Consider the following 27,609-nt stretch of genomic DNA (forward strand, 5'->3'; position numbering starts at 1 on the left):
GGTTCTACGGAAATGGATAATCTAAAGAATAAAATATAAGTAATGTTTGGTTCCAGTGATCATAAACGGCTCTACTAGTCAAACATATGCTGTAGTGTTTAAAAACTAGGGTCTGTCCCTTTAACGGAACATGTCGGAATACCACTGAAATGTGCACGTCCAGCACCCTCCCACTGGATCCACGCCTGACAGGGAATAACAGTAGCACAGAACTATGTACAGTAATAACCCATTGTCAGTAACCGGCACCCTCCCACTGGATCCGCGCCTGACAGGGAATAACAGTAGCACAGAACTATGTACAGTAATAACCCATTGTCAGTCACCGGCACCCTCCCACTGGATCCGCGCCTGACAGGGAATAACAGTAGCACAGAACTATGTACAGTAATAACCCATTGTCAGTAACCGGCACGATTGATGATGCAAAACATATTAAGTACATAAAAAATATTCGTGCACTAAAATAGCTACCAGTAACTATTGTTTGTCAAATTCAAGATGTAACGTCGCGTCTTAATCTGTCGGTTTTCCGTATTGGATGTTTTAATGAAATATTTTTTAAAAGAGAAGTTGTAAATAAAATGTCGAATAAATGGATGAATGAATTTTTAACAACACCCCAGCACAAACATACACATCAGCTAGTGGGTGTCAAATAAAATTAAGTATATGATTATTTACATTATAAAATAAAATAAAATAATACTAAAATATATAATAGTACATACATGTATATCCTGTAAAAACGGGCATGTCGAAGCAGCTATGAAGGTAAAAAAAAATTATAGTAGCGATTGTTCATATATACATTAACATAGTAGTTAGCGTGACCCGTTAAGTGTATATGAACGCTTAGGGTGGGGCGGGGGGGGGGGGGGGGGGGGTTCAGATGGCCCATGGAAGTGTATATTAAAGATGCCTTGCTACTAATGAATTGTGAAGTGTTTCCTATAGGGTGTACACCACCAAATCAAATCCCATAGACGACAATAGTAACATATGTGGCTAAAACTCCTACATGCAGCGTATCAATCGACATATACACCATGGATATAAATACTACCACCCTTCACCCTAAAGGAGAAAACATTAGGGGTTAAGCTCCTCATTTCACAGATAATGATAGCATCTATGACTACCCAAGTTCCTCAGAAAACCTGTCATGCTATTTTAGTAGGACCCCGCACATGTTTCTAGCACACTATTAGTTGGTACACTGACATCAGTTCGAATTACATTACACAGGAATTTACTGGCCAGATAAAGCTACAATTTATCACAACACACACTCATATCTATCACAACACACACTCATATCTATCACAACACTCATATCTATCACAACACACACTCATATTTATCACAACACACACTCATATATATCACAACACACATTTATCACAACACATACTCATATTTATCACAACACACTCATATTTATCACAACATTCAATCATACATATCACAACACACATTCATATTTAACATTCACTCATATATATCACAACACACACTCATATTTATCACAACACACACTCATATTTAACATTCACTCATATATATCACAACACATTCATATTTAACATTCACTCGTACATATCACAACACACACCCATATTTATCACAACACACACTCATATTTATCACAACACATACTCATATTTATCACAACATTCACTCATATATATCACAACACACACTCATATATATCACAACACACACTCATATCTATTACAACACACACTCATATCTATCACAACACACTCATATATATCACAACACACTCTCATATCTATCACAACACACACTCGTACATATCACCAATGACAGGACTGGTAACCTCCTGTCCTGGACGGAGGAGCCGGGGGAAGTGGACACCTGCGCCCATGACAGGCGTGCGCTACAACAGCTTGTTCTGAATGTGCAGGTTAAACCCTATGACCTAACCATGACTATGACCATGACTGGTAGCGTCATCTGTGGGATGAAAAGTTCCGTGCACCTCCAACTTTGACTCATCCGGATGTTATTTCGTTTAGTCCTACCTCTAAGACTATTTGTTGGAAGGAAGGAAATGTTTTATTTAAATACGCACTCAACACATTTTATTTGCGGTTATATGGCGTTGGACATATGGTTAAAGACCACACATATATTGAGAGAAGAAACCCGTTTTCGCCACTTCATGGGCTACTCTTTTCGATTACTCTTTTTGATATACCAGTCATGGTGCACTGGCTGGAACGAGAAATAGCCCAATGGGCCCACCGACGGGGATCGATCCCAGACCGACCGCGCATCGAGCGAGCGCTTTACCACTGTATGCATGACTAGACCACGTACCCACTGAATTTGTCTTTCTTACACACCCGTTGGTGAGAACACCATGCATTATTTTTGATAACACATGGGTTGCTGACACACAAATGTGTATTAACAATTTCATGACATACGACTGGCTGCTCCTAGGTGATGACCAGGTCTCCAGTGCCAAGCAGCCAGTGAAAAGCAACACGGTGGAAATAGATTACATTGTGACGTATAGTTAACCCGACAATCATGTGTTTGTGATGTGTAAGTTCGCTACAAATGCAACGGCTGTAAATAACTTTTAGTCCAAAAAGATGTTAAAACCTGGTATTTGCGGATATGTAAGAAATAGAATAATACATTCGTGTCCGTTAGATACCATTTATCTCACAACTCGTTGTTTAAAAATGTATCAAACTCGTTTTCGCTCGTTAGATACATTTTAAAACAACTCGTTGTGAGATAAATGGTATCTAACGGTCACTCATGTATTATTCTCTATTTATACCCCTCCCGTCATAATGAATACAGAATGTCAACACATCACCAGGTCACGTACCCACCGAATTTGTCTTTATACCCGCTGTCGCCACATAGGCTACTCTTTTACGACAGGCAGCAAGGGATCTTTTATTTGCGCTTCCCACAGGCAGGATAGCACAAACCATGGCCTTTGTTGAACCAGTTATGGATCACTGGTCGGTGCAACTGGTTTACACCTACCCATTGAGCCTTGCGGAGCACTCTCTCGGGGTTTGGAGTCGGTATCTGGATTAAAAATCCCATGCCTCGACTGGGATCCGAAACCAGTACCTACCAGCCTGTAGACCGATGGCCTAACCACGACGCCGGTCCCTCCCGACACAATGAATACAGAATGTAGTAACATCACCAGGTCACGTACCCACCGAATTGTTGCAGTTCTGATGGAGCGTTTCACTGGCGGACGGTCTGGAAGTAGGTGACTGTCAAACTAACCCTAACCATTATTGTCTTTTTATTTTGAATAATATAGGATGTACAATTTAAAGATGAAAATGCTGCGCCAACCAACCGTACTGTCAAAGTTTGTCATCTCGAATGCAATACGAGTTACGTTAAGGTGGATAAACAACCATATGCTTGATACGAATGAATGAATGAATGAATGAATGAATGAATGAATGTTTAACGACACCCCAGCACGACAAATACATCGGCTATTGGGTGTCAAACTATGATAATGCAAACAAATAACGTGATGATCAACATCAATATAAAAATTCAAGATTTAAATAAAAACAGTGTTAAGAAATGTGCAAAAATACAAATATCTCAGATAGATACTGACTTTTACTCAAAATTTCAATTGTACCGTCAGTATGAAGAACTAATACCGACTACGTTACACTGCATAGCAGGGTCGGTACTCAATACAGTCAACAGGAAGAACTAATACCGACTACGTTACACTGCACAGCAGGGTCGGTGCTCGATACCGTCAACACGAAGAATCAATACCGACTACGTTACACTGCACAGCAGGGTCGGTGCTCGATACCGTCAACACGAAGAACTAATACCGACTACGTTACACTGCACAGCAGGGTCAGTGCCTTTAGGTTTGGTAGGCAAAAAACAACTAAGTACACAAGTGACATCAAATTTATACAATTTATTTTCATAATGTCTGATACAAAATCTCATGAAGATGACAAAACAAAGATGAATTTGCTGAAAGTGGTTAGACTACCAACAAAACAGTTTGAAGTAACCATTGACCAAAACTGACTTACTGGCCCATTTAAATGTGTTTCAAAAGTTTGACTTTATTAAAAACAAATCAGTTCCTGCCCGTTTCAAAATTATATAGGAGGAAAAAAAAACATATAGATCTCACAAATTAAAAAACCCCCAAACAAACATTAATAATTAAAAAAACAAAGCGTCAAAAGTAAAACCCAACAAGACACCAAGGTTATGAATTACTAAAGAACAAAAAGTCACCTAACTGCTCCAAGGCAATAAAACAATCATTTTTACAAACAAAATGGCGGCCGATCTCTCCCACAGGTTGCCCGAATATCTGAATAAGTTATCAACAACCGCAGCACCACGTACTTAAATAGGAATGACTTACATTGGCAAAATGGTATTCTAAACACACGAGACACACAACACATTCATTACCCAAACACTTGCACTCCACGGACAAATGAATACCAGTCAACAAGACATGGCGTCATACGAGAATATGCCTCGATCATCGAGATTGACGGGTTTTAAATTAGTTTTGTAACTGGACCATGCATGTCGACTTCTCATGACGCTAAATATGTCATTTAATAACTTAAAAAACTTGAATCATTGTTGCATTGCTGTACAACTAGAAACAGGACTAGTATAAAGTGTGTCAAATTTATTACTAACTACATCATCAAGTCTAGTGGTGGTAGGGATTTTCTCAGGAATGCATAAGAAACTAAACTTATCATTTTTGCCAATATTCTACTCTAGGAAGTGCAGAAGTTTATTAAACAAATTATTTGTCATCTGTGAAAAGAAATTCTCTAATGCTACATACAGACGTCAATTATCTGTAGTATCCAATGATGATACGCTGCAAAAACAATATAAACATTCTAAAAAATATTACCAGAGTTTTAATATACACAAATACACAACCTTTGGGATTGCAAAACCAATCAAAAAAGATATAATTTGCAAAATAACATGTCATCTATACAAAAATACAATTCTACTTGCTAAATTCTAAAACAAAATATTAGAAAACATTAGCAAATATAACAGCATTTTATACTTCAAAAACTGGACTACAAACTTCATTAATTTGTACACATCTACGAGTATTCCTTCTCATCAATTGTTATTTGATAATATAAACGGTAATAAAAGTTTCATATGACGATATGTAACTTCTAGTGTAACATTAAAATGTTTTTAAAAAATAAAACCCTTTCTAACAAGGCCTGAAATATTCTAGACCTACTCCCAGACTTGATAAAATTGTCACCAACACACACACACACACACACACACACACAGCTCTCACACACTAAATAATCCAACATTTCATTAACTTCTTCAAATTAAATATATCTATCAGCTGTTTTTAACAAATTTACAGCTACCTTTTTAAACTGTTAACATCTAAGCAATCAACCAACACGTAACGATTTATCTATTAACAGATGTGCAACATTTAAAAAATTGAAGTGAAATGCCCGATGAAGGCCTGTACGCGGGTCAACGTGGAGCGTCAGCTATGTACATGTCTTGTTAACTGGTAGAAGAGACAAAGATATTATGGCAGAAGACAACCGAGAAGACAATGTTGAGACTGAGGTTGAGGGTTTACAACTCGCCGGGGTCGTGCTTGTCATCACCCTCACCCTCCTCCTCCTCTTCCTCACCCTCCTCCTCTTCAACCTCCTGCAAACACAAGGAGAGGAATGTACAACACTATGGATGAATCATGTGACCTAATCAGGGGGACAATGAAAGCTAAGAAAGACACCATTTCTATGACTCATCTTAAAACACTGACACATTAACAGCCAGCTTACAGACATTTACAAACCAGGAAGATTTCACACAACAGGAATATCAACATACCACAGGGACAAAAATTATATTGAACACACACAACACACCCTCCCTTAAAGGGACACACCCTAGTTACGTTTATTTGTTAACCATTACTGCGTTGTTTTTCACTATTAAACCCCATTTTTCACAATAAAATTGCACTTTACTTACATTTTATTATTTAGAATACACATTTCCATTCACCTGAAGTGCTTTTTGGTAATCCTGATGTTTGTAAAACCACGAAATGATTTTTTCACAAAAACCGTTAAGCAAGCGAGGTCCAATCTATTTTTAATGTCACAGACGTTGGTATATCACGTGACCGTTATCATTTTGGTTCGGTTTGTTTTCTCGTGCACGGTTCGCGCAATCAACATCCGATTTGTTGTTGTTCATTTGTGAGATTTTTCTTCACAGTTCGTGAACATTTTCAGTAACAATAAAGTTCAGACAAGTAAGTGTCTCAATACAAAACGTTACAAACCCTTAAAACCAATAATTTTGCTAAGTCTTACGATATCTGGAGAGAGGATACAACCAGGACAGAATAGTTGGAACATGTCCAGGAGAGGTGAAACGAACGCACCCAAAGTCTGTGAAATTTGTCGTGACGTAGGCATTGTTGTGCTTCTACTGGTGACATCAGAATACTAACTTTCAAAATTATTTCAAGCAATTGGGACATGGGGATTCCCATGGTATTTATCGATATAAAACCTGCTTTTTCACTCCCATTTGATAAAAACGTGATCTAAGAGTGTTACAGGTTTGTAGATTAACCAAATTATAATTTATTTTCGCTGGATGGAACTAGGGTGTGCAGCTTTAAAACAAACAAAAACAGTTTTTTAAAAGCTGTGTGACCTTTTAATTAATGAGTTTTTGAGTAGCACTAAAATATGGAATTGTGAAGGATATTAATCTCCAAAAACATCTGATTGGGAAGTATTTATTATTTAAAAGTTAATTAATGAGGAGAAATACGATCACCTGCCACATTTTAATTATATTCTCATCTCTCTTTACAGCATTTCACTTACCTCCTCACTTGGGCCGGCACCTTCCTTGCCACCACTTTCCAAAAACTTGGTGAACCCGGCCAGCGTTCGTTCACCGTTGTAGTCTATCACCTGCAGACAGACAGAACATTAGTTAGGGAGCCGGGCTCAAAACACGTCATTTCTCTAGCCAAAACTTTAGTACACAACAAACACGTTTTTCTATTTTCAAGGAAATAAATCTAGGTCTTCTGCAAACACAATATGACCTGGACTGGTGCGTATAAAACTTATGGAGTGAACTCACTCTAGAGTGAGACTGTTTAATGTATTTGACAAAATCTTAAGCAAGAAGTTGTATTTAATATAGAAAACCCTACCAAAACTAAAACTACTTCGCACTGCCTGATAACTAGGCTAATGCCTTTAATACATTGGGTTATCTGATCAAATCAAATGTCAATGCGGCTCAAGGAGTAAAATTTGAAAACTGGCTCTGTTAGAAGCAATGCAGTGAACCTACCTCATCACTGTTGGCCGGGAAATACTTGATTGTGGGGAAGCTCTGTACTTTGACCCCTTCCACCTCGTTGGCCGTGGAGTCCATCTTGGCGATGACGGTGTCCTTGCTGTCCTTGTACTTGTCTCCGAGCTCGTCCCATATCGGGGCCAGCTGCTTACAGTGTCCACACCAGGGGGCGTCTGCAAACAAACAACAACTTGGTCAACAACAAACCAGTGTTGAAACTAGTATCACACTTGTACATATGATGCACTTCGGTCAACGTACCAGGTGATTTTTGTATGTATGGTGACATTGAATTTCTCACAATTTAACTACATAACCTGACACTGGCATACATGCTTATCTTGACCATGTTAGCAGGACTATCATCAATGGTTAACCTTTGTAAGACACTGCAGATGAGATAACCCGCCCGTGTCGCACAACACTGCACACAAGATGCAGTACAGTCACCATGTCATACTTTCACGGTTTTTACACTATGCTCAATTTAGTTTTCTCATTTTTCTGCTACAAATACTTGGGAGAAAATATTTTTGAGTTCGAAAATTAGTTGTCATCGAGTATTTTGCCTAGACATCAATAACAGAATGTCATGGTCATTTTCAGGAAGTTGATGGCAAAGTGTAAAAACTAATTTGATAAAAAAAAAACCATGAAAATAATACTTACACATATGAACATTTATTTTTATTTTATAAACTTTTAAAGTGAAATTATGCGAGCAACAGTTATAAACTTGTACCCACTCAATGTGGTTTGAGTTAAAAATCAATCCAGTAATCTGTAGGTTAACATGTATAACCAGTCTTACTGTGGACACAGAAATAAATATATAAAAAGAGGTATTACCAGTGTTTTTCGGTATCGTCAATATCATATATTAGGAATACAAATACATTATTTTTATTCCTAATATATGATATTGACGATACCGAAATACACGAGAGTGATAATCTCTTTATCATATAAGCTCAAGCTTAATTCAACGTGTTTTTGTAAACTGTACACACAACTTTAATTCCAGTCCGCCATTACTAGATATTCAAATGACGTAAGAATATGTGGCGCGGTGTATTTTTCAATGGAAATGACATCAAACTCAAATGACGTCATTTTGGATGTCACTACATCAAAATAAAGTTATGCCTAACGTTTTTTGTTTTGTGAACGCTGGACAGCTTTCAGTGTCAAATTGCCATTGAAATGTTTTTATTTGATGACTATGAATGCATACGTCAATCATGGAGTGTCACCCATGTACGTTTGCTTAAATGTCAAACCTAGTGCCGAGACCTCGACTAATTTACATCTAATTTGCAAAGTTATCAAATTCTTAAAGTATGTGATCTGCACTGAAAATGTAAGATATTATATGATAAACAATATTACGACATATTTCACATATACATTTATCAACATCTTTTATTACAGACCACTAAACAAAATACATGGGGACCTTGGGATGTATCAGAAAAAATTAGTCTTTGGGCCCCAGATGAAATTATGTGTTTGGTAATCAATTAAAATGTACTGTGGGGTACTAAATCGGTCATTTTATGCCAAACAAGATAGACAAATATATTTGTTTCTATACTATTTATACTGGTAAAAACAATGAAAATGTTTTGTTTCCAATGATTAATTTCCCAATATACGAATAGTGTACATATGATCATAGAACAAGGGAAGTAACTCTACTGGACTTGATAATGAAAGTTATACAGAAATTAATGGTGATAAGTTCCATGGGAATCACAGAAAAAGAATGCTTTGCTACATACAACAAATAAAACAATCACTTACAAAATTCAACTAAAACATTCTTATCCTTATTTTTGGCAACTTCTACAAAGTTCTTGCCGACTAGAATTTTAACTGATTTGGAATCCCAGTCCTCTGGAATATCTTCGGACATCAGATGAGGCTGAAAACACAAACGTTACACGATATCAGTCAGTTCTCTCAACAATTCTTTCCAAATACAGAGCAAAACATTTTGTTTTCATGTATTTGTGTTGGCAATCTGTTGGGATTTTATCACTGATCATTGCTTATAATGTAAAGAAAGAAATGTTTTATTTGACGACGCACTCAACACATTTTATTTATGACTTACTTTATGATTATATGGCATCAGACATATGGTTAAGGACCACACAGATATTGAGAGAGGAAACCCGCTGTCGCCACTTCATGGGCTACTCTTTTCGATTAGCAGCAAGGGAACTTTTATATGCACCATCCCACAGACAGGGATACCACGGCCTTTGATATACCAGTCGTGGTGCACTGGCTAGAACGAGAAATAGCCCAATGAGCCCACCGACGGGGATCGATCCCAGACCGACCACGCACTGTACCAATGGGCTACGTCCCGCTCCTGCTTATAATGTTTGCACCAACCAATCAACTTCTGATTATAAACATCGGGTAGATATATACAGACAGAATCATATACAGACTTATTAGAATCATTTACCTACTTATTAGAATCATTTACCTACTTATTAGAATCATATACCTACTTAAATCATGATGTATTGTTGAGGTCACTGGGAGGGCCAATGAAAATCCCTCATTTTACATTTAATACCTATTCAATATAATTATTTTATTTACAACCACAGGAAAATAAAGTCCAACTCCATTGTAGGACCAATTACATTTAACATCCTAAATAATATGCAGAAACATCTTTCATCACAAACCACCTTTTATATAGATATACGCACACAAAATTTCAATATGTATCAGTTTTTTGCTTTACAAATATAAAAAATATGAAATAAATTGCTCTAAAACATATTATAAACCAGATATATAACAACCAGTATGAAACCGTATTAATAAATATATATACAACCACCAGTATGAAACCACATATATATATATATATATATATATATACACAACCACCAGTATGAAACCGTATATATAAATATATATACAACCACCAGTATGAAATCGTATATATAAATATATATACAACCACCAGTATGAAACCATATATATATATATATATATATATATATATATATACTACTCAAAAGAATTTAAGGGTCAAAAATGTATAAACAAATAAGTTTCAGAGTGTATTAGATTGATGATGTAAACTACACCAAAAATTTAATTTATTGTTCCATATTTACAAAAAACCACAAATAAACGTCACTGTATACAAAAAAGTCACATGACATGCTGTCAAATTTGAAGGTTGTCAAACATGGATTTTACACATTAGAACATTCGTTTAATAGTGTGTGAATCCACCCCTGGCGTGAATACACTCGACACATCGTTGCCTCATGCTGTTGATCAGACGTCTGAAGAACTCTTGGGGAATGGCCTGCCACTCTGCCATAAGAAGTTGACCCAGATCATGAAGGTTGGCCGGAGGGGCATGGTTATCCCGAACTCTCCTGCCTAATTCGTCCCAGGCGTGCTCTATTGGGGCCAAGTCATGCGAATATGCTGGCCAATCCATCCTGGCGATACCTTGTTGTCTGAGAAAGTCCGTTACCACCCTGGCGCGGTGGGGTCTGGCATTGTCATCCTGCAGAACTGCCCCGCCGCCAATCTGCTGAAGGCCTGGGAAAACCAACGGCCGGATAATCTCATTCAGATAGCGGATTCCATTCAGATTGCCATCCACCACATAGAGGGGGGTCCTGTGATGGATAGAGATGCCGCCCCACACCATGACGCTGCCACCACCGAACCGGTGAGGTTGTCTAATGTTAACGTCAGCGAAGCGCTCCCCAGGACGTATGTAGACACGAACCCGACCGTCGTTGAACTGGAGACTAAACCTGGACTCATCAGTGAACATCACTCGACCCCACTGAATACGTTGCCACCGCAGATGAAGCGTGCACCAGTGACGTCTGGCCGTTCTGTGACGTGGTAGGAGTGGTGGTCGAACAGCCTGGCGACGACAGCGTAGATTATTGGCTCTCAGACGATTGCGTATGGTTTGATCAGACACTCGAGTTCCAGTCGCAGTCCGCAGATTGTCACGTAATCGGCGTGCAGTGGTTGTGCGTTGACGTAGAGCCACATTGGTGATGTAGCGGTCCTCTCTATTTGTAGTGCTTCGGGGTCTTCCCGAACGTGGACGATTTCGAACAGAATTCGTTGCTTGGTACTGCTGCCACAGTCGGCCAACGACACCAAGTCTCAGAGCAACATTTCTTTGCGTATTGCCATCCTGAAGCCAAGCAATAGCCCTTCCTCGATCTTCGATAGTCAGTTGACGTCGTACCATTGTCGAATTTGGAGTGTGCACTGTACACGATCGCAAGCTCCAATTATACGGAAATTCAGCATTGGGAACATGGAATACACATGCAAAGCATGCAAATGAAGCGCTTTGTGAAAAAGCAAGTTATGGGCACTTAGCAGACCTTTCACTTTTGCCCTAATTTACGTGCAAATGTAAGCATGTTTTCGCCATTAGAACTAGTCGACAGTGTCAATGACAGTGGATTTTAATTCATTTATGGGTTGCTTAGACCCACTTTCGTCAAAATGGAACAATACCATGCGTGACATTATGGTCTAGCTAATATAATTGACATTCAGAAAATAATGTCGAAAATATCGTTTGACCCTTAAATTCTTTTTAGTATATATATATATATATATATATATATATATATATATATATATATATATATATATATATATATTATTAGTTACGCGGTTTTTGCCAGGGCGTACGGGATTGTACGCCCTGGCAAAAACCGCGTAACGAATTTATTACCTTTTAGATCTTTTTCAAACATTTTGAACAAATCACACAAAGATTTTTAAGGTTTAAAATATTTTTATAAGATAAAATTTCAAATAAAACACAAAAATATAATTTTTTAAAGGAATGCGCTTTATATGAATTTTAGAAATATACTAACATTTTTTAAAACTATTTATACACTAAGATATGCCATTTACCAGATAATACTATAGAAATTAAAATACTATAACTAACTGAAAATATTTCTACTTTTATCAGGGTAATACAAATCACTAATCTAGATTTAACTACAAACATTTTTAACTTTTGTAAAGTTAAAGACGATTTGTAAACAAAAGGGGACAACTCTTATCACCTTAATGACACGGGTCTTGTCAATTTATAAATAAAAATTATTACACGGAAAACTACCAAACAACTGATTACACTCGGGCACATTGATATTTATCAAACTATACTTACCCGTATAACATTCCAAAGAATGCATGTCATGCGTTTTTCAAAGAAATAGTTTTGTTATAGTTCGGTCGCCTACACAGTGATAGTTCCCGCCATTAAATTTACAATGCAGTAGCATGAGTATGCGAAAATCAACGATTTTCTATATTTTTTGGTTATAACATGTTCAAGAAAGTATGTATTTAAAAATAATAAAGTAATAAAAAAACACTTACCATAAATCGCAATCTCTTTCAAACAGAATTCAATACGTATTTCCTAGTTTAAGAGCTGAGGCGCGAGAGTGAAAACACAAAACGATAACAATTCTGCCGAACTTACAAAGCGGAAGTCACGTGATAGTTTCGTACACCCTGGCAAATTTTGTATTGGTGCCCAAATTCTGTATTGACCCGGAAAATGACACGGTGTACCTGTGGTATGGATTAGCTATTGACCAATCAAAATGCATGAAATTTATCTAAAAGGTAATAAATATATATATATATATATATATATATATATATATATAACCACCAGTACCTTCAACTTGCCCTCGACGAAATCTTCAACGAATGACTTGACGCTGGCCACATCCAGTTTGTCGGTGGGTGGTTTGAACTTGGTCATATCCTCGGCCAGGGAAATCAGACGGACAGCCGGGGTTTCTTCTTTCTTCAGTCCAAAGAATTCCAAAATCCTGGCGTTGTCTTCATCAGCAGTGTCGATGCTAATGAACAACACCTGTAAATTAAACATTACAAAATACAGATATATACACTGTAATTTGTGAGTTATAAATATTCATATGGCCAAGAAAAGCCTTTAGAGCTCGGCTATTTAATTTTACATTTTGTCAGTAGTAATTATTTATTAATTTGGAAAGATCACCTAATGTTTAATTTTATTTAAATTTAAAACATTTAATTAAAAATATATATATATTAGTTTGTAAAGACAGCACAAGAGAATCATAAAACCAAGTTTTGATTCAAATTATCGGAGAATATAGACTTTTAAACAATGTTAAATTTCAAATTTAATTTTTAAAATATATAAAAATAAAAATCTCTCTATTAATTTGTGAAAACGTCTGCTGAGAATCCGTACTAAGTTTCAGAATTATTCGATGAACATTCTACAAGATAAATACAATATATATTTTTAAATATTTCTTAGTTTATGGAGGACTGCCCACAGGATCATTGTACCAAGTTTCAGAGCAATTCAATAAAAACTGTAGGAGGGGTTAACACTAAGGGGAGATAACTACATTTTATGTCCAGCTGACAATGGGTTGAAGATTTCAGTTACAAAAACTACGGATACAAATTACAGCAAAGGCCGTTCCTTACAAGCAGGGAAGCACATACCACAAATGTTATTTATGGAGTACTGATCAAACAAACACTTGGAACAGAATTTATGTTTTAAGATGTGTTCAAATTGACATATGTGCACATAGCTAAAGCCTTCATTTTACAATACGCCTTGTCGTAAATTATTGCATTTGTTTACATTGTGCATACAGGAGTTGGTAGGAGCTGATGTCACTTCATGCCAAGCTAGAGTAGCGGACACAACGAAAACAAAAGAAAATGGCTGCCCCAGTTAGCAGGAATAATCAATTTTTTTTTCATCAAATCTAAAATTATGTGTTTTTCATTTCTTAAAGTGTCAGTATGTGTTGGTGGTTTGGGTATGCATCTTTCCAACACGTAAGGCTCATATTTGAGTTTAGATTCCCTTTAATGACAAAGTCCATCTCATACACCATGAACATTCAGAACAATTTCTGAATGTGTGACCCAACAGGCTCCACCACTCATCGTGTGCGTTTCAAACAAGTCAGTATCTCAATTTATCTGTCACCGGTATACATGGAGATCCATGGCGGACATGAACACATGTACAGACATTGCAACTCACAAATCTGCCTCAACAAACACAAACAGTCAGGCTAAAATAGGTAGGTTCAGTCAAAATGTACTTTAGCTCTATATTTGTATTTTAAATATCTACACTACTGTGTTTACTGGATGTGTTGTGTTTACTGGATGTGTTGGCACATCCCACCCCACCCCACTTGTGCTCACATTAAATTTACTTCATTGCTGAATGTCGATATGAAATGCAATGGCTGCACCTATTAATCTACATGTGACAACAAACAAGTGACCTTGCTATACCCCTAGTCATGTTTGCTGGTTTCGTGTGACTAAGTACATACACGTGCTGATATACGCTCCCGACACCACGAATACGACACGACCTTACTTTGCCCTTGAAGTCTGCGGCGGCCTCCTTGTAGTCCTTGATGGTGTCGTCGTATTTGCTGTCAGACTTCTCCATGAACAGCAGGATGTGGTTCTTCAGGTCACCGCCGAAAATCTTCTGAGCAGACTGCAAGAATACATGAAGAAATTAACAAACGTAAATATATGTAACACCCGACAAATGATTAAATGAAGAAATCAACAGATATAAATATACATTAACATCAGACATGAATAATAAACAAATTATTAAATATAAATATATTTCAACACCCAAAACATCAATAAACGTAAATATACAATAACAATCGGCATTAATAAATCAACGAACGTAAATATACAATAACAATTGCATCAATAAATCAACGAACGTAAATATACAATAACAATCGGCATCAATAAATCAACGAACGTAAATATTCAATAACAATCGGCATCAATAAATCAACGAATGTAAATATTCAATAACAATCGGCATCAATAAATCAATGAACGTAAATATACAATAACAATCGGCAGCGCTCAATTTTTACGGTCGTCTGTGACGACCTAATATTCAGTCGGGCAACTTAATTCTATGATACTGGTTGCCCGTCGGACGACTTGACTTTTTTAACACCAAAAGGCGAGTTGTGTCGCATAATAATGTGCAGTTTCCTTGCCCATAATCGCTTTTAAACTGTCGTTATATCTAAAGTTGAGGGGGTGATTTACTGCGATCACGAAAAAACGGATGGAATTTAGTAACTGAAACGGAATTTGCGATTTTTTAAAAATAACCTTCAAAAGTTGTATTTCTGTTTTAAGCACCATTATAAATCTTTTTGGTAGTTTTAAGATTTAATATTAATAATATACGCATAGTGTTTTTGTATGCCAACTTTCGTATGCCTAAACACTTCCAGAACCGTTCATTCTCGGAAGCTACGCTTAATTGCCGTAAGCTTGCAACAAAGCATGTGACCGTTTACCCGTGTCACTTTACACAGTGAAATTTAATTTGAAATATAAAAATAAACATGTACTAATACAATTTTAGAATGTTGATTATATAATAAGATTTCTAGTATGTTCAATTTCGTTATTTTTGAATAATACTTATTACAATTTGTAAGCATAACCGATTTACACAACACTTTCATTGGGAAAAGGTATTTCGTAAAACTTTGGGCATATTTGTTAGTCTGTACGGAAGCAATTCATATTTATAGTCCGTTCCACGGGAAACGTCTTTTTTCATGCTATGGAATTTACTACAAGTTATTTATTTCTGAACCGACTGTTTTCTAAATTGCACACAAAAATAGCATTTTACTTTCCTTCTTCCCGGTTTATTCTAGTAGCACATGCTACGGGTCCCGCGGTTCAGGGAGTCCCGCGGTGAGGCATTGTGTACCTTTATTTTCCCCAGGTCATTTTTCCACTCTCCCCGAGGGGGTTGCAAAATATATATCTTGGGAATTGGGGCCCCGCTCTTATTTGTGCTACTGGCCCAGCGGATCCTTAAACTGGCTCTGAATATATTATATTATAATTCTAGGCATTGTTGAAACGGTAAACGATCGACAGAATAGTGCTTAGTGGTTCACTACCACTGGCCTATATCCAGCTTGACCCGACCATGTTTGAATATGTAAGTTGTGCACACGACACGCTAATTAGGCTACAGAGAAACATACATGTGTAATCGAGTGAGTATTAGTAATTCTTGTGCACTTTTTTTTTTTTTGGTTCACCCTTTGTAATCATACTGGAGTGGAACAAATAAAATGTTATCATGTATTTATCTATTTTTTGGCAACTAATGTAAGATTACGAACAATGCATTACCGGTACCAAGTTCTTGTTAATATTTTCATGAAAATAGCGGGGTTTGTCAACAGTGTGTTTTGTTTACGAAACTTACCCATAATCCATTAGATGAAATGAAACTGAAAGCCACACAATCAACAATTATTTATTGTTTGAATTTAAGGGAGAATGGATCTCTTTATTATTATTAAATACAAACAATAATTAACAGTAATTAAGTTTGTGACTTTGTTTTAACTGCGGCTTAGTTAAAGGTGCAGTTTATCACTTTATGTACGGATGAAGGTCGGAACTTAGTCTAAAATCAAGTGGTGCGGTTTATAAATGCGTGTAATAGGCCAGAAAATATGGTACATCACCTTTTGTTTTGTCTTTATTAGTGGCAAGTAAACGTTACTTAACTTCTTGTTAAGTTTGTGTCAAAAAAAAGTTTACAGGTATTTAAAATAGCAATAGCCAACAAGCTCAGAGCTGGAACAATAAAATATAAATGGATATAGTTTATAATAACAAAACATGACTAATTAACACACAAAAAGGAAGAAAAAAAACCCCGGAATTTGCAAAATCTGAAACGGAAAATAATCCCCTCTACTAAAGCGTCAATCAATCAGTCAAAATCACGTGGGTTTGTTTGCCACTCGGAACTCCTTGGCTGATTCCGTGAGACATCGGGGGAAATCATAATCGGCTAAAGTATTCCGAATAGTAAACATTCCAATGCATTCGATTGGAACATAAAGTGCATTTGATTAGAAAATAGCTGATGTGTCGCCAAACTACACACATTTAAAAACATTATTAAAAAGTAATGTATTTTATTGTCAGACAGTACATATTACATTTTACATCGACAACATATTAATTCCAAACCTGTTGGTTACTGTTTTATTGGAATATAAATATAACTCTAGTTTCAAAACACGGATGAAATCAGGGCAACCAAATTTTGGAGGGGCAACCTCAATGTGAACCCATACTTACCCTACGTGCCAGTGACCAAAATCCTTAAAATTGAGACCTGAATCGGCATCAACGTAAATATGATATAACAATCGGCGTCACTAAATCAACGAACGTAAATATATATGAACATCAGACACATGAAAATTCAGCCGATTTTGACAAGATTCATACCAATATAATTTAAAACATTAATCTCCAATATCCTCTAATTAAAACAGGTTTTGTGACTTGTTAGCATACTGTTTAAACTTATTAAACTTAGGTATTTTGCCATGAAAACAAGTTTAGGACAACACCAAAATTAACATGCACTCTGGGTCACATTTATAGAACGTTAATGCATATAAGACAATTTAAATTATGATTTTTTAAATTTGTTAAATATTAGATAAACTTAGTTTCAAATACCTCTTGTGTGAACTCAACAACGAGAGGCAATCTGTTTCCACTGATGAAAGTTTTCACTGCTTCAGCCTTGATATCGCCTTCGAAGTTGTTTCGTCCCTCGTCAAACTGAAAAACAAACAAGTTGGCATTAATATGAATACTGCATGCAAAATATCTTGCTTAACAAATAGTTTGTTTCATTTCACAATACCATTTGCTTATCAAATAGTTTGTTTCATTTAACAATACCACCTGCTTATCAAATAGTTTGTTTCATTTAACAATACCACTTGCTTATCAAATAGTTTGTTTCATTTAACAATACCACTAGCTTAACAAATAGTTTTGTTTCATTTAACAATACCACTTGCTTATCAAATGGTTTGTTTCATTTAACAATACCACTTGCTTATCAAATAGTTTGTTTCATTTAACAATACCACTTGCTTATCAAATAGTTAGTTTCATTTAACAATACCACTTGCTTAACAAATAAGTCGCAAAATAATGTTCAAGTTAAAAATAACTTACATGAAAATGGAACAAAATGCAGGGGGAACATACATTTTTTAAATCCATGAACAGGCTACAGGACTTGTTTCGCTATGACTGGCTGAAAGTGAAATAAATTTTTATGATATCTCCGATTAAAAAAAATATATAAAGAAAACTTCATACCTTCTTGAGTAAAACAATAGCATCTCTGTCGACCTTATACTCGTCAAAGACTGAGTCGTGCTTGGTGATTGCGAACGGAATGTCGTCGATCTCACTGGCCACGCCCGTGAACACCTTGGCAGCATCGGACTCCAGATCCTAAAAACAAATGTGTTTCAGTTTTCAAACAACAAATATTAACAGTTTGTCAAGTAGATTGGGGAACATTTTGTTCAGTATCGTCTCATGATTCACTACGTAAGTTTCAGAGATTGCTTCACAATTTCACAAACATTAAACAGTGGTTAGGGTTAGGGTTAACCAGTGGTTGCTAATTAGTTTTCAATTGACTAGCAGGGTTCTATCTTACTGGTCGCCCGATCACCCCTGGAGACAGAAAATACTGACGAGCAAGTCAAACCACTATCCCAGGTTGCCCCGCCTGGCAAAAAACATTTATTTATTGACAGTCACAGGGAATGACTGAATATTCAGATTTATATTCATCGTAGAGATGTGTGGTTAACCATGGAATCAGTTCGGTTTTGGTTATAGAAGAAACAACAAAAACCGTAACCGCGGAGATAGAAGTAAAAACATACTTTCAGTCTTCCAATTTGCCACTTTTAGCTCAGCTTGTCCAAAATGGGAAAAACATTTCCCAGGCAAGTCAATACCAAAATACACTTCTGGAAATAACCTGCCGAATGACTCATAGTTTTGCCTTTTGTGATGTTGATCTTCAAATTCGATAATGTTTTGAATGTTGCGTGGTGTCATTTGTAATGCAAACATGTTGTCATTTTAATGTAGCGAAAACGAGTCAAGAGTTTGGAAAACCCCGTTTGTCTGAACAGAATACCTATCTTACAGCATCCACGTGATGTTTTCTTATGCGCATGTGTCTTCTTTATTATTTGTACCCGTAAGGCATTTCCAGTAGGTTTTTCAATATCAGCTATTTTCATTAATTTCCAAGACAAAAGATAGATTTACTGTTAACACTACAATTGGAAAAACATTCTTTGTATCAAAATGAGAATTAACTTATTAAGATAAATTGTTAATGTTAATCCGGATTACAAATGAACTTAATTACCATGACGTCGGCCTTTCTTACTGTATTATGTGACATTACTCATGGACTTCGATACTGACCAATTTGAAACAACTTGGCCATTTGATTCTTACTTTCACGGCGGCCGAGGTGTTCCGAGTGAGTGTTTAAACTATGTTTTTCTTTTCTTTTTTCACTACTTTTTAAATTTTAGTTGCAAAATAAAACCATGCTGACAAATAGTTAATTGTATATATATATGGGGGAAAAAAATTCTACAAAATTTGAGGGAGAGAATCTCGGGCTAGTGATAATATCTGTAGGCTACAGTATTTTTACATTTACTAAACCTGGTAAGTAGTTTTTTTTTTTTTTAATAAACCTACAAGCTTGGAGCATGATGAATTTCATTGGCAGTCACAGTGGAATGACTAGATGTTAAGATACAATGTATATGAATATAATGTTATATTGACAGTCCGGGTAGAAGGAAGGATTGTAATCTGCATGGCTGACTGTAAATGTAAATGGTATTTTATTTTATTGACCGACACTAAAATTTTGTTCTATGTCCAAAATAAAAGTTTTCTCATAGTATATGTTGTTTGGATATTGATAGATGTATTTACTTTACAATTTGAAAAAGTTTCAAGTCTGGCAAATGAAAGTGCTGTCAAAACTTGTCCGAAGGGTAAGGCAATATTTTTCTTTAAAAGCGCAAACACTGGACCAGAAATATCACCAAACAAGATTTTGAAAACAAAATGTTCTCTGTAGATATTATATGAATATAACAAATGTTACCATTATCACCCCAAAATATTAACTTTATCAAGCAATTGCAACAAAAAACAATTTGCAATGCCTAACAATTTTTTTATTATATAATTTTTATGTAAAAATGTAAGTTAAGTTTTAAACATCCATACCCAATGTGGAGGATATTCATGAATGATTTTGATTAATGTCGAAAACTACTAATGGAAACCTGTCGTATTCATTCAGACAACAGGGCACAACAATTCATGATAATATGTTTGCATGTTGGTTACACAATTTTAAATTTGTGGCAAATGATAATAGAATAATCTGGTGAAGCATTAAATTTTTAAATTACAAACTATTTTGTAAAGTGGACCTTTAAAAACTTAATTTGTTTAAATATATTTAGAATACCACTGAGTACAGAACAGTAGTTTAGGTGCTACAGGAAGTTTGAAAACAGGATACCGTTTCAGTGTTTAAACTTTACCATGACACGGACAAGAGCTGAGGCTGCCTTCTTTACCTGCCATTATGCCCCAAACATTGGATGTTGTCTACAGCAACTTGAGCAAGAACAATGCTGTGATGGAAAACCTGGTTTGCCACTGTGCCCTTCCCAAACATTCCATATTGTATATATGTATCCTTAATTGTAACAAATAATTTTGCTTGCAACCAGCTTTGCCGAAGTCCCCTAATTTCTATTGCTACATCAAAAGCTACAACTGCCATTCACTTTGAGCACAGTGAGGTAGACACGTTAAGTTGACCATCTGCTGAAAATCACAGCCTTCCACCTCGTAATAAACAAGCTGGATAAAAACTATTCTCTCATTCTCAGGTATATATAGGACAGAGCTGTCCCATGAAAGGAAACTATTAAAGATACTGTAGATCGTGAAATAACGCATCCTTAAATTAAGGTGAGCAACTGTGGGCAGACTAAAATGTGACATCAAATTAATGCGAGTGGCCTCCCTGTGAAATATTAATTTTCCTAAAATACACATCGGTGTACTTTTTGGTTAAATCCGAGTTACAGGGGTCTTCAATGAGATCAACTCACTAACTTGTCTGTGTACACATCAACTGACCTGTTTCGTCCCTAGTGTTTTTAATGAGATCAACTCGCAGCATATCTTTGCGGCAAACATTTACGTAATGTGTATAGTTACGTACATTTGGCACAACACATTAGAATACATGTACCATTACAACTGTATGCCAACAAGGTTGCAGGGAACAGTAAAGACAAAGAAACGCAATATTAGCATGCTAAAATCCATTCATGCGTAATGGATCGTGTCAGCTTTTGACAGCAGTGTGGCCAAAGACCCTGCAATCGTCACACATAGCTGGCATCTTGCTGAACTATTGGACAATCAGCCATCTCGTCTACAATGAATTGTGTTCCAGTTGTTTTATAAATATATTAGAATTTTAATCTTTCTTTGTTTTAATAGCACATACCTTGCTGGACTATTTGACAGTTAAGTCTGTCTCACCTACAATAAATTTGTTTTTGTTTTAATAATGTGGGACACATATACAAAACATAGAAATAAATGTGTAATATTATTAATATGAACAACACAAACTCGCATTTTCGCATTAAATTAACATTATGATTGCATTAATTTCAGGATCTGCAGTATATCTTTCTCTCGTGTGCTATGATGTCATTATTCCAGGTCAAAATGTCCACCACCTCGGTGCCCATGTACTATCCCACATGACCAGATATAATGGGAGTGATAACCATCCATTACTAAGTTGGTTAAACAACTGTTCATTACGAACCTTGAAGAATCCAACAACCACAACTTCATCAGACTCTGCAAATTTCTTAGCATCATCAACAGACTCCAAGGTCTTGGCTGGAGGTCCGGTTTTCTTCTTCAGCCAGTTGATGATGTCCGATGCCTGTCGTCCTCCTGCAAGTCAAACAACAAATCTACTTAAAAAGATCATCAAAACTGATGCTGGGTGTTGGACATAGTGGCATTAATGTCACAGAGAAATATCAAAATTCAGTGAACAATCTGTAGTAATCACTGAGTGGTCGTTTCAGGTAAAAACTGATTCTCGCTTACTCAACTACTATAATGTGAGTCGAGACTCAAAGCAGAGGCCTAGATTAAAGTCTACAAAATATTACAGTAAACTTAACCATATTAAATGCAGAGTTCTGCTTCTAAACCATTACGCTTACAGTGTACTAGAAATCAGGGGTGGAATTTTACGCTATTCCGCAAAGAGTAAATTTCGAAACGGAATAGCAGTGCTCTACAAAGCAAGTTCAAATTTACTCTTCGCTGGCCAGTAAAGTATAATATTTTAGTCGCCAACCACTTATATTTAGTAGCCAGCTAATATATACTTATCATTAAATCGATTCATCTGCCATTTTACGGCACATTACTAATGCCGTAATTGTTATTAGGACCGCATTCGAATGAACTCGTGAAAGGGTAATTCCTAGTTGTTAAACAGTAATTACAAGTTACTGTTTGTGTTCGGTTCCACTAAAACAGTGAAGGACTATTAACTATCATTATCAAATTCCGTACCCAATAATTTTATTAAACGAAATTAAGCGAATCCTATTTTAATGGCACTGCTAAGTTATGCATTTAAATTGCTGTACTCATCAAAAGTTAAATAAAAGCATTGTGATATTAATTACCAGGCTTCAACGTGTAGTTACCAATCGGCTACCTTACTTTTGGTTGAAATAATATTTATTTTCATCACATACTGCCTTGTAAATCTGTAAATACTGTTTTGTAAATAGTTGTGTCTTTAATGCCATCTAAAGTCGAGTCATGAAAATCTAAACATGTTTTCATCCTCCACTGGTGAACATGACTTCCGACGTGATTAAAACAACATTCACGACTGGAGACGTTGTTATCGTGGAGGGACCCGTTATCACGATAAGCACGACAAGATTGGAGTGCAGTGTAACGCATATATAAGTAGACATTTAAAATAATTAACGTTTGAGTTTGAAACAGACAAGTAAAGACACACAGTGACTCAACAATCTCATTTTAATACATAAATAAAACCTGGCTCTAAATGGGACAGGACCGACTTAGTTCAAAAGTGAACTGGGGCCGAATTATTTCCAAACGCTTGAAATTCAAGTTAAGGGAGATAACATCATACCCCTCTTAACGTCAACGTTATTCATAGTCCGATTAACTTGATTCAAACTTTTATTTTTCCAATAAACTACTGATAGAAAACACGTTTTATGGATGATAAATTGCTACTGGTCCAGTGTTTTCCAATGTCCAGTTTTGTTTACAGATTAAGTAAAATTATTGGACAGTCGCCAACTGGCGAATGTGATTTTATTCTTTAGACGCCAGGGAATGTCTTTAGTCGCCATGGCGAGTATTTTACTCGCTTTGTAGAGCGCTGAATAGTAAAACAATTCTTCCAATATTCCGTCATGAAAGTGAAAATAAAGCACGGAATACCGAAAATCGCCTGCGACTATTCCGCTTACGCTTTTTCTTCAGCTACATTTTTCTGCAGAACAAATCCTTGCGTTTAATTCCAGCTAGTATGCAGTAATGCATAGATTGGTATATAAACAATTGTCCGTTACGTTATGTTGTACAGGGTGACGTAACACAATCAGGAAAACTAGTGGTACATTAATAATTGAAGGGACAGTACATTTTTAGACGGAATAGTGGGTTTTTTTTAATTCACTATTCCTTTGGGATATTGGTAAAAAAAAGATAAAAAAATTCAACCCTAGAAATGATTTGTCAGATGGTTTAGGACAGGAATAGTTTTCCAATAGCACTAAAATCCCCCAAATCAGGAAGATTCCAAACATTTTAAATCCGTGTGGAATACTGGACAGTGACATACCTTGGAATTCCACAGCCTTGCCTTCTCGGAAAAACTTGAGTGTGGGATATCCACGGACACCATATTTCTCGGCCAATTTAGACTCGATGGTCGCATCAACCTTTCCCAGTTTGATGTCGGATCCTTCATCTTTCAACGTCTTTGCAGCCTTGGCGTACTCAGGAGCTAATGCTTTGCAGTGTCCACACCATGGCGCATCTGTGACAAACAAAAACAATTAGTATGCAAACCAGGGCTTCTAGAATTTTTACAAAATCCACTAGCCACAGGATCAGCGATTTCAAAAATTGACTAGCCTCGATTAAACAATGACTAGCCCTACTTTACGTAATACAATTTTACTAATAGTAATAATTGGATAGGTTACCTAAAGAGGGTAGCCATGGGAGTGGGGCTACCATAATCTAGAATCCCTGCAAACTAAAAAAAACCCACCTACAAAACAATAATTAGTTTAATTTAATACATACATGGGTCTGTCTATCTAACATTTATATTTACCACTTGGAGTACTGAGCTAAAAAATGTTAATTGACATAAAAAGTATAAAGCTAAAAAGTATTTGTGATTAACAAAATCAGACTACCCGAAGGTCACTCTCCTGAAATGGTGCTATGTAAACAATCATTTTTAAAACTATTTTTAATACATGCGATCAATTTGCCACTCTCATAAATCTTTCCAGTTAAGCATGCACGGGAAAGCGACCACCAGCCTTTCCTGGCAAAGACGACAACATGTAAAACGTTGATCACACAATGCATGCCAAAAACGCACACAAGCAAGATCTACATGCACAGCAGTTTTCTCTCCAGTTATTTTCAGATAGTACTTTTGTAACTGTTCCAGAACTTGACATTCTCCAAACAGTCAGATTTGTACTGGTCAATGCGAGCACATGACAAAGAGTCTTGAATGCTTACTGAACACGCATGTTAACTGTACCCCGGACTGGCCTGGTGAATATGTGAAACCCATTGTGTTACATGCACGTCCTGGCTTTTGAAGCAGTTGAGTTTTGTAAACCCAACTGTCACATATTCAGTATGCTACCATTAAATGCATGACTGGTAAACTAATTTGATTTTAATTTTATAATTTAAACAATACTGCGAGATGCATTGTGTAACATAACACATCATCGCTGACTTTAGGATGGGTTTTTTATAGCCAGTTAACCTTCTGAGTACTGCAGGCGAGATACCTCACCCGACGTCCCGTCAGTTGACATACTGTATACTGTATACAGTGCATTCCCCAATTCATATTACTCGACGTTTTGCACACGACACTCACCGGAAACGGAAATATAATAAAGTATTTTCGCTTGACAACAATGGCGGCATGTTGCGGTCACTTTCAGGGATCGATAGCTGATCGTGACAGCTAATTTGATAATAAATTTGATTGTTTTACCAACAATGAAAATCACCAACGATTGGGCATGAGTTCCTTATTTTCCCCATAACAATTTTAAAGAAATATTTGCTTAGTTTAAGGTTAGGGTTAGCGATAGTTATATATACAATATCTTTTAAAACAATTTGTTCTAGAAAACCAATATAGTAATGTTTATATGTCGTAATCCAGTATTGCTATGTTTTGCCTTTGAAAAATTATACATTTGGACTATTCTGTGTACAATTTCCTCCACAAGGGTGCTTTTGATGGTGCTTTTGGAAGAAATATAGCACAGAAGACAGAATGAGGCATCATGGGACTAAATCTTCATTTTATTCTGTAGACATTCGGTTCATTCCGTCAAAATACACTATGAGATTTATAAGTATTAAAGGGTAGTTTCACTTGTTGATTCACTGCATGGTTGAGTGGATACAGTGCTCGACTACAGTCCTGATGGTATGGAGTTCAAACCCAAGTCTAGCACTATGTTGTTTGTGTTTAATGCAATACCCAGCTCATATGGCTAATTCAATACCCCAATAGTGGGGAAAACACAGAACTCTTTCCCCCCTCCATATGCATAGACCTGTCTCTTCATGCTAGAATCATAAGAATGGTAATTCATAACATATGGGAGCATTTAGTACACATTGTCACCAATCTAAGACAAAATAAAGATGTCCCAGTAAATATTAATGACATCTTGTAACAGACAAGCCACTACAGTGACTACTTAACTTGTGGACTTGGGTCTTCTCGATTTCTTATTTATCAACTTCAATACTCAACAATATGCATTATAATAATGCACAATTAGTTATAAATATACCAATTTAGCACGAGGCGACCTGTAAAAGACATCGTTCTGGTGCTTCTCACCTACAACCAAGGAACATATAAACATTAGAACAGGCAGAAATACAGTTCAAACAATCGACTTACAAAATTCAACAAGTATAAATTTGTTGTCTGTCGTTGCACTTTCAAAGTTTGATTCGGTTAAGACAAGTACTCCTTCTTCTTCTTTAATTTCGTCAGCATGGCAAAGGGACAGAGTCCAGAGGCATAAAACAAGCAGAGCTTTCATCCTGAACTGCAACTTGTGAGAGAGATCTACGTTCTTGTCCACACCGATCCACGATCAAATAAAAAGGCCTTTTCAACGTGGCATCGGCCAGTTCCGGGCTGAATGTGCAGTGCTGAGATAACAAGCGTGTTGAATTTTGATTGGATGAAATTATCTCACGTGGCAAAATCGTCAATTTTGCCGGAAAAATGTTACGCATCGGTGAATTAGTGTTACCTTACTTCATAAGGTGAGGTGTACAGTAAAAATATTAATGAGACGTATCAAACACAGATTGCTGTCTTATCACACGTGACACATCTCTCCTGGAAATATCGATTAGGCCTAACACCAGCAACATTATTTATTTATGTTTTTGTTTTTTTATGTAGGCTGTTTATATATAAAGTTTCTCAATTTGATCAAGCATGTAAATTCACTATATTATCTAAGGAGCATAACACACGGATTAAAGGCATACTGTCACAGATTTAAGAACCTTATTTCTCTAGAAATGGATAATAAATAAAAATGACATTAATATTTGGAAACCAAATCTAGCTATCGCATCACCTAACTGAACCACGATGGAATCAAATCCATGTCAGCCCTGTTGACAATATTTGTTTTTGAATTATAGACCATTGCCATAATTCAATTATTTTTTTACGAAATATCATTAATAAGTGGACTATGGTGGCTACGT

General features: G+C 36.3%; 1 protein-coding gene across 1 annotated transcript; it reads right to left on the reverse strand.

The window, feature by feature from the left end:
- Positions 1–3,952: 3,952 nt before the first annotated feature.
- LOC121379342 (protein disulfide-isomerase-like) lies at positions 3,953–27,026 on the reverse strand. Its single transcript, XM_041507913.1, has 11 exons — positions 26,780–27,026; positions 24,434–24,631; positions 22,343–22,476; positions 18,742–18,879; positions 18,085–18,189; positions 14,900–15,025; positions 13,166–13,366; positions 9,235–9,355; positions 7,426–7,604; positions 6,945–7,034; positions 3,953–5,745 (listed from the first exon to the last, which is right to left on the reverse strand). Exons 1-11 carry the CDS (start codon positions 26,922–26,924, stop codon positions 5,668–5,670), a joined length of 1,515 nt encoding a protein of 504 aa, XP_041363847.1. The 5' UTR covers positions 26,925–27,026; the 3' UTR covers positions 3,953–5,667.
- Positions 27,027–27,609: the final 583 nt, after the last annotated feature.

Source organism: Gigantopelta aegis, chromosome 8 (assembly GCF_016097555.1).
Source record: "Gigantopelta aegis isolate Gae_Host chromosome 8, Gae_host_genome, whole genome shotgun sequence".
Lineage (NCBI taxonomy): Eukaryota > Metazoa > Mollusca > Gastropoda > Neomphalida > Peltospiridae > Gigantopelta > Gigantopelta aegis.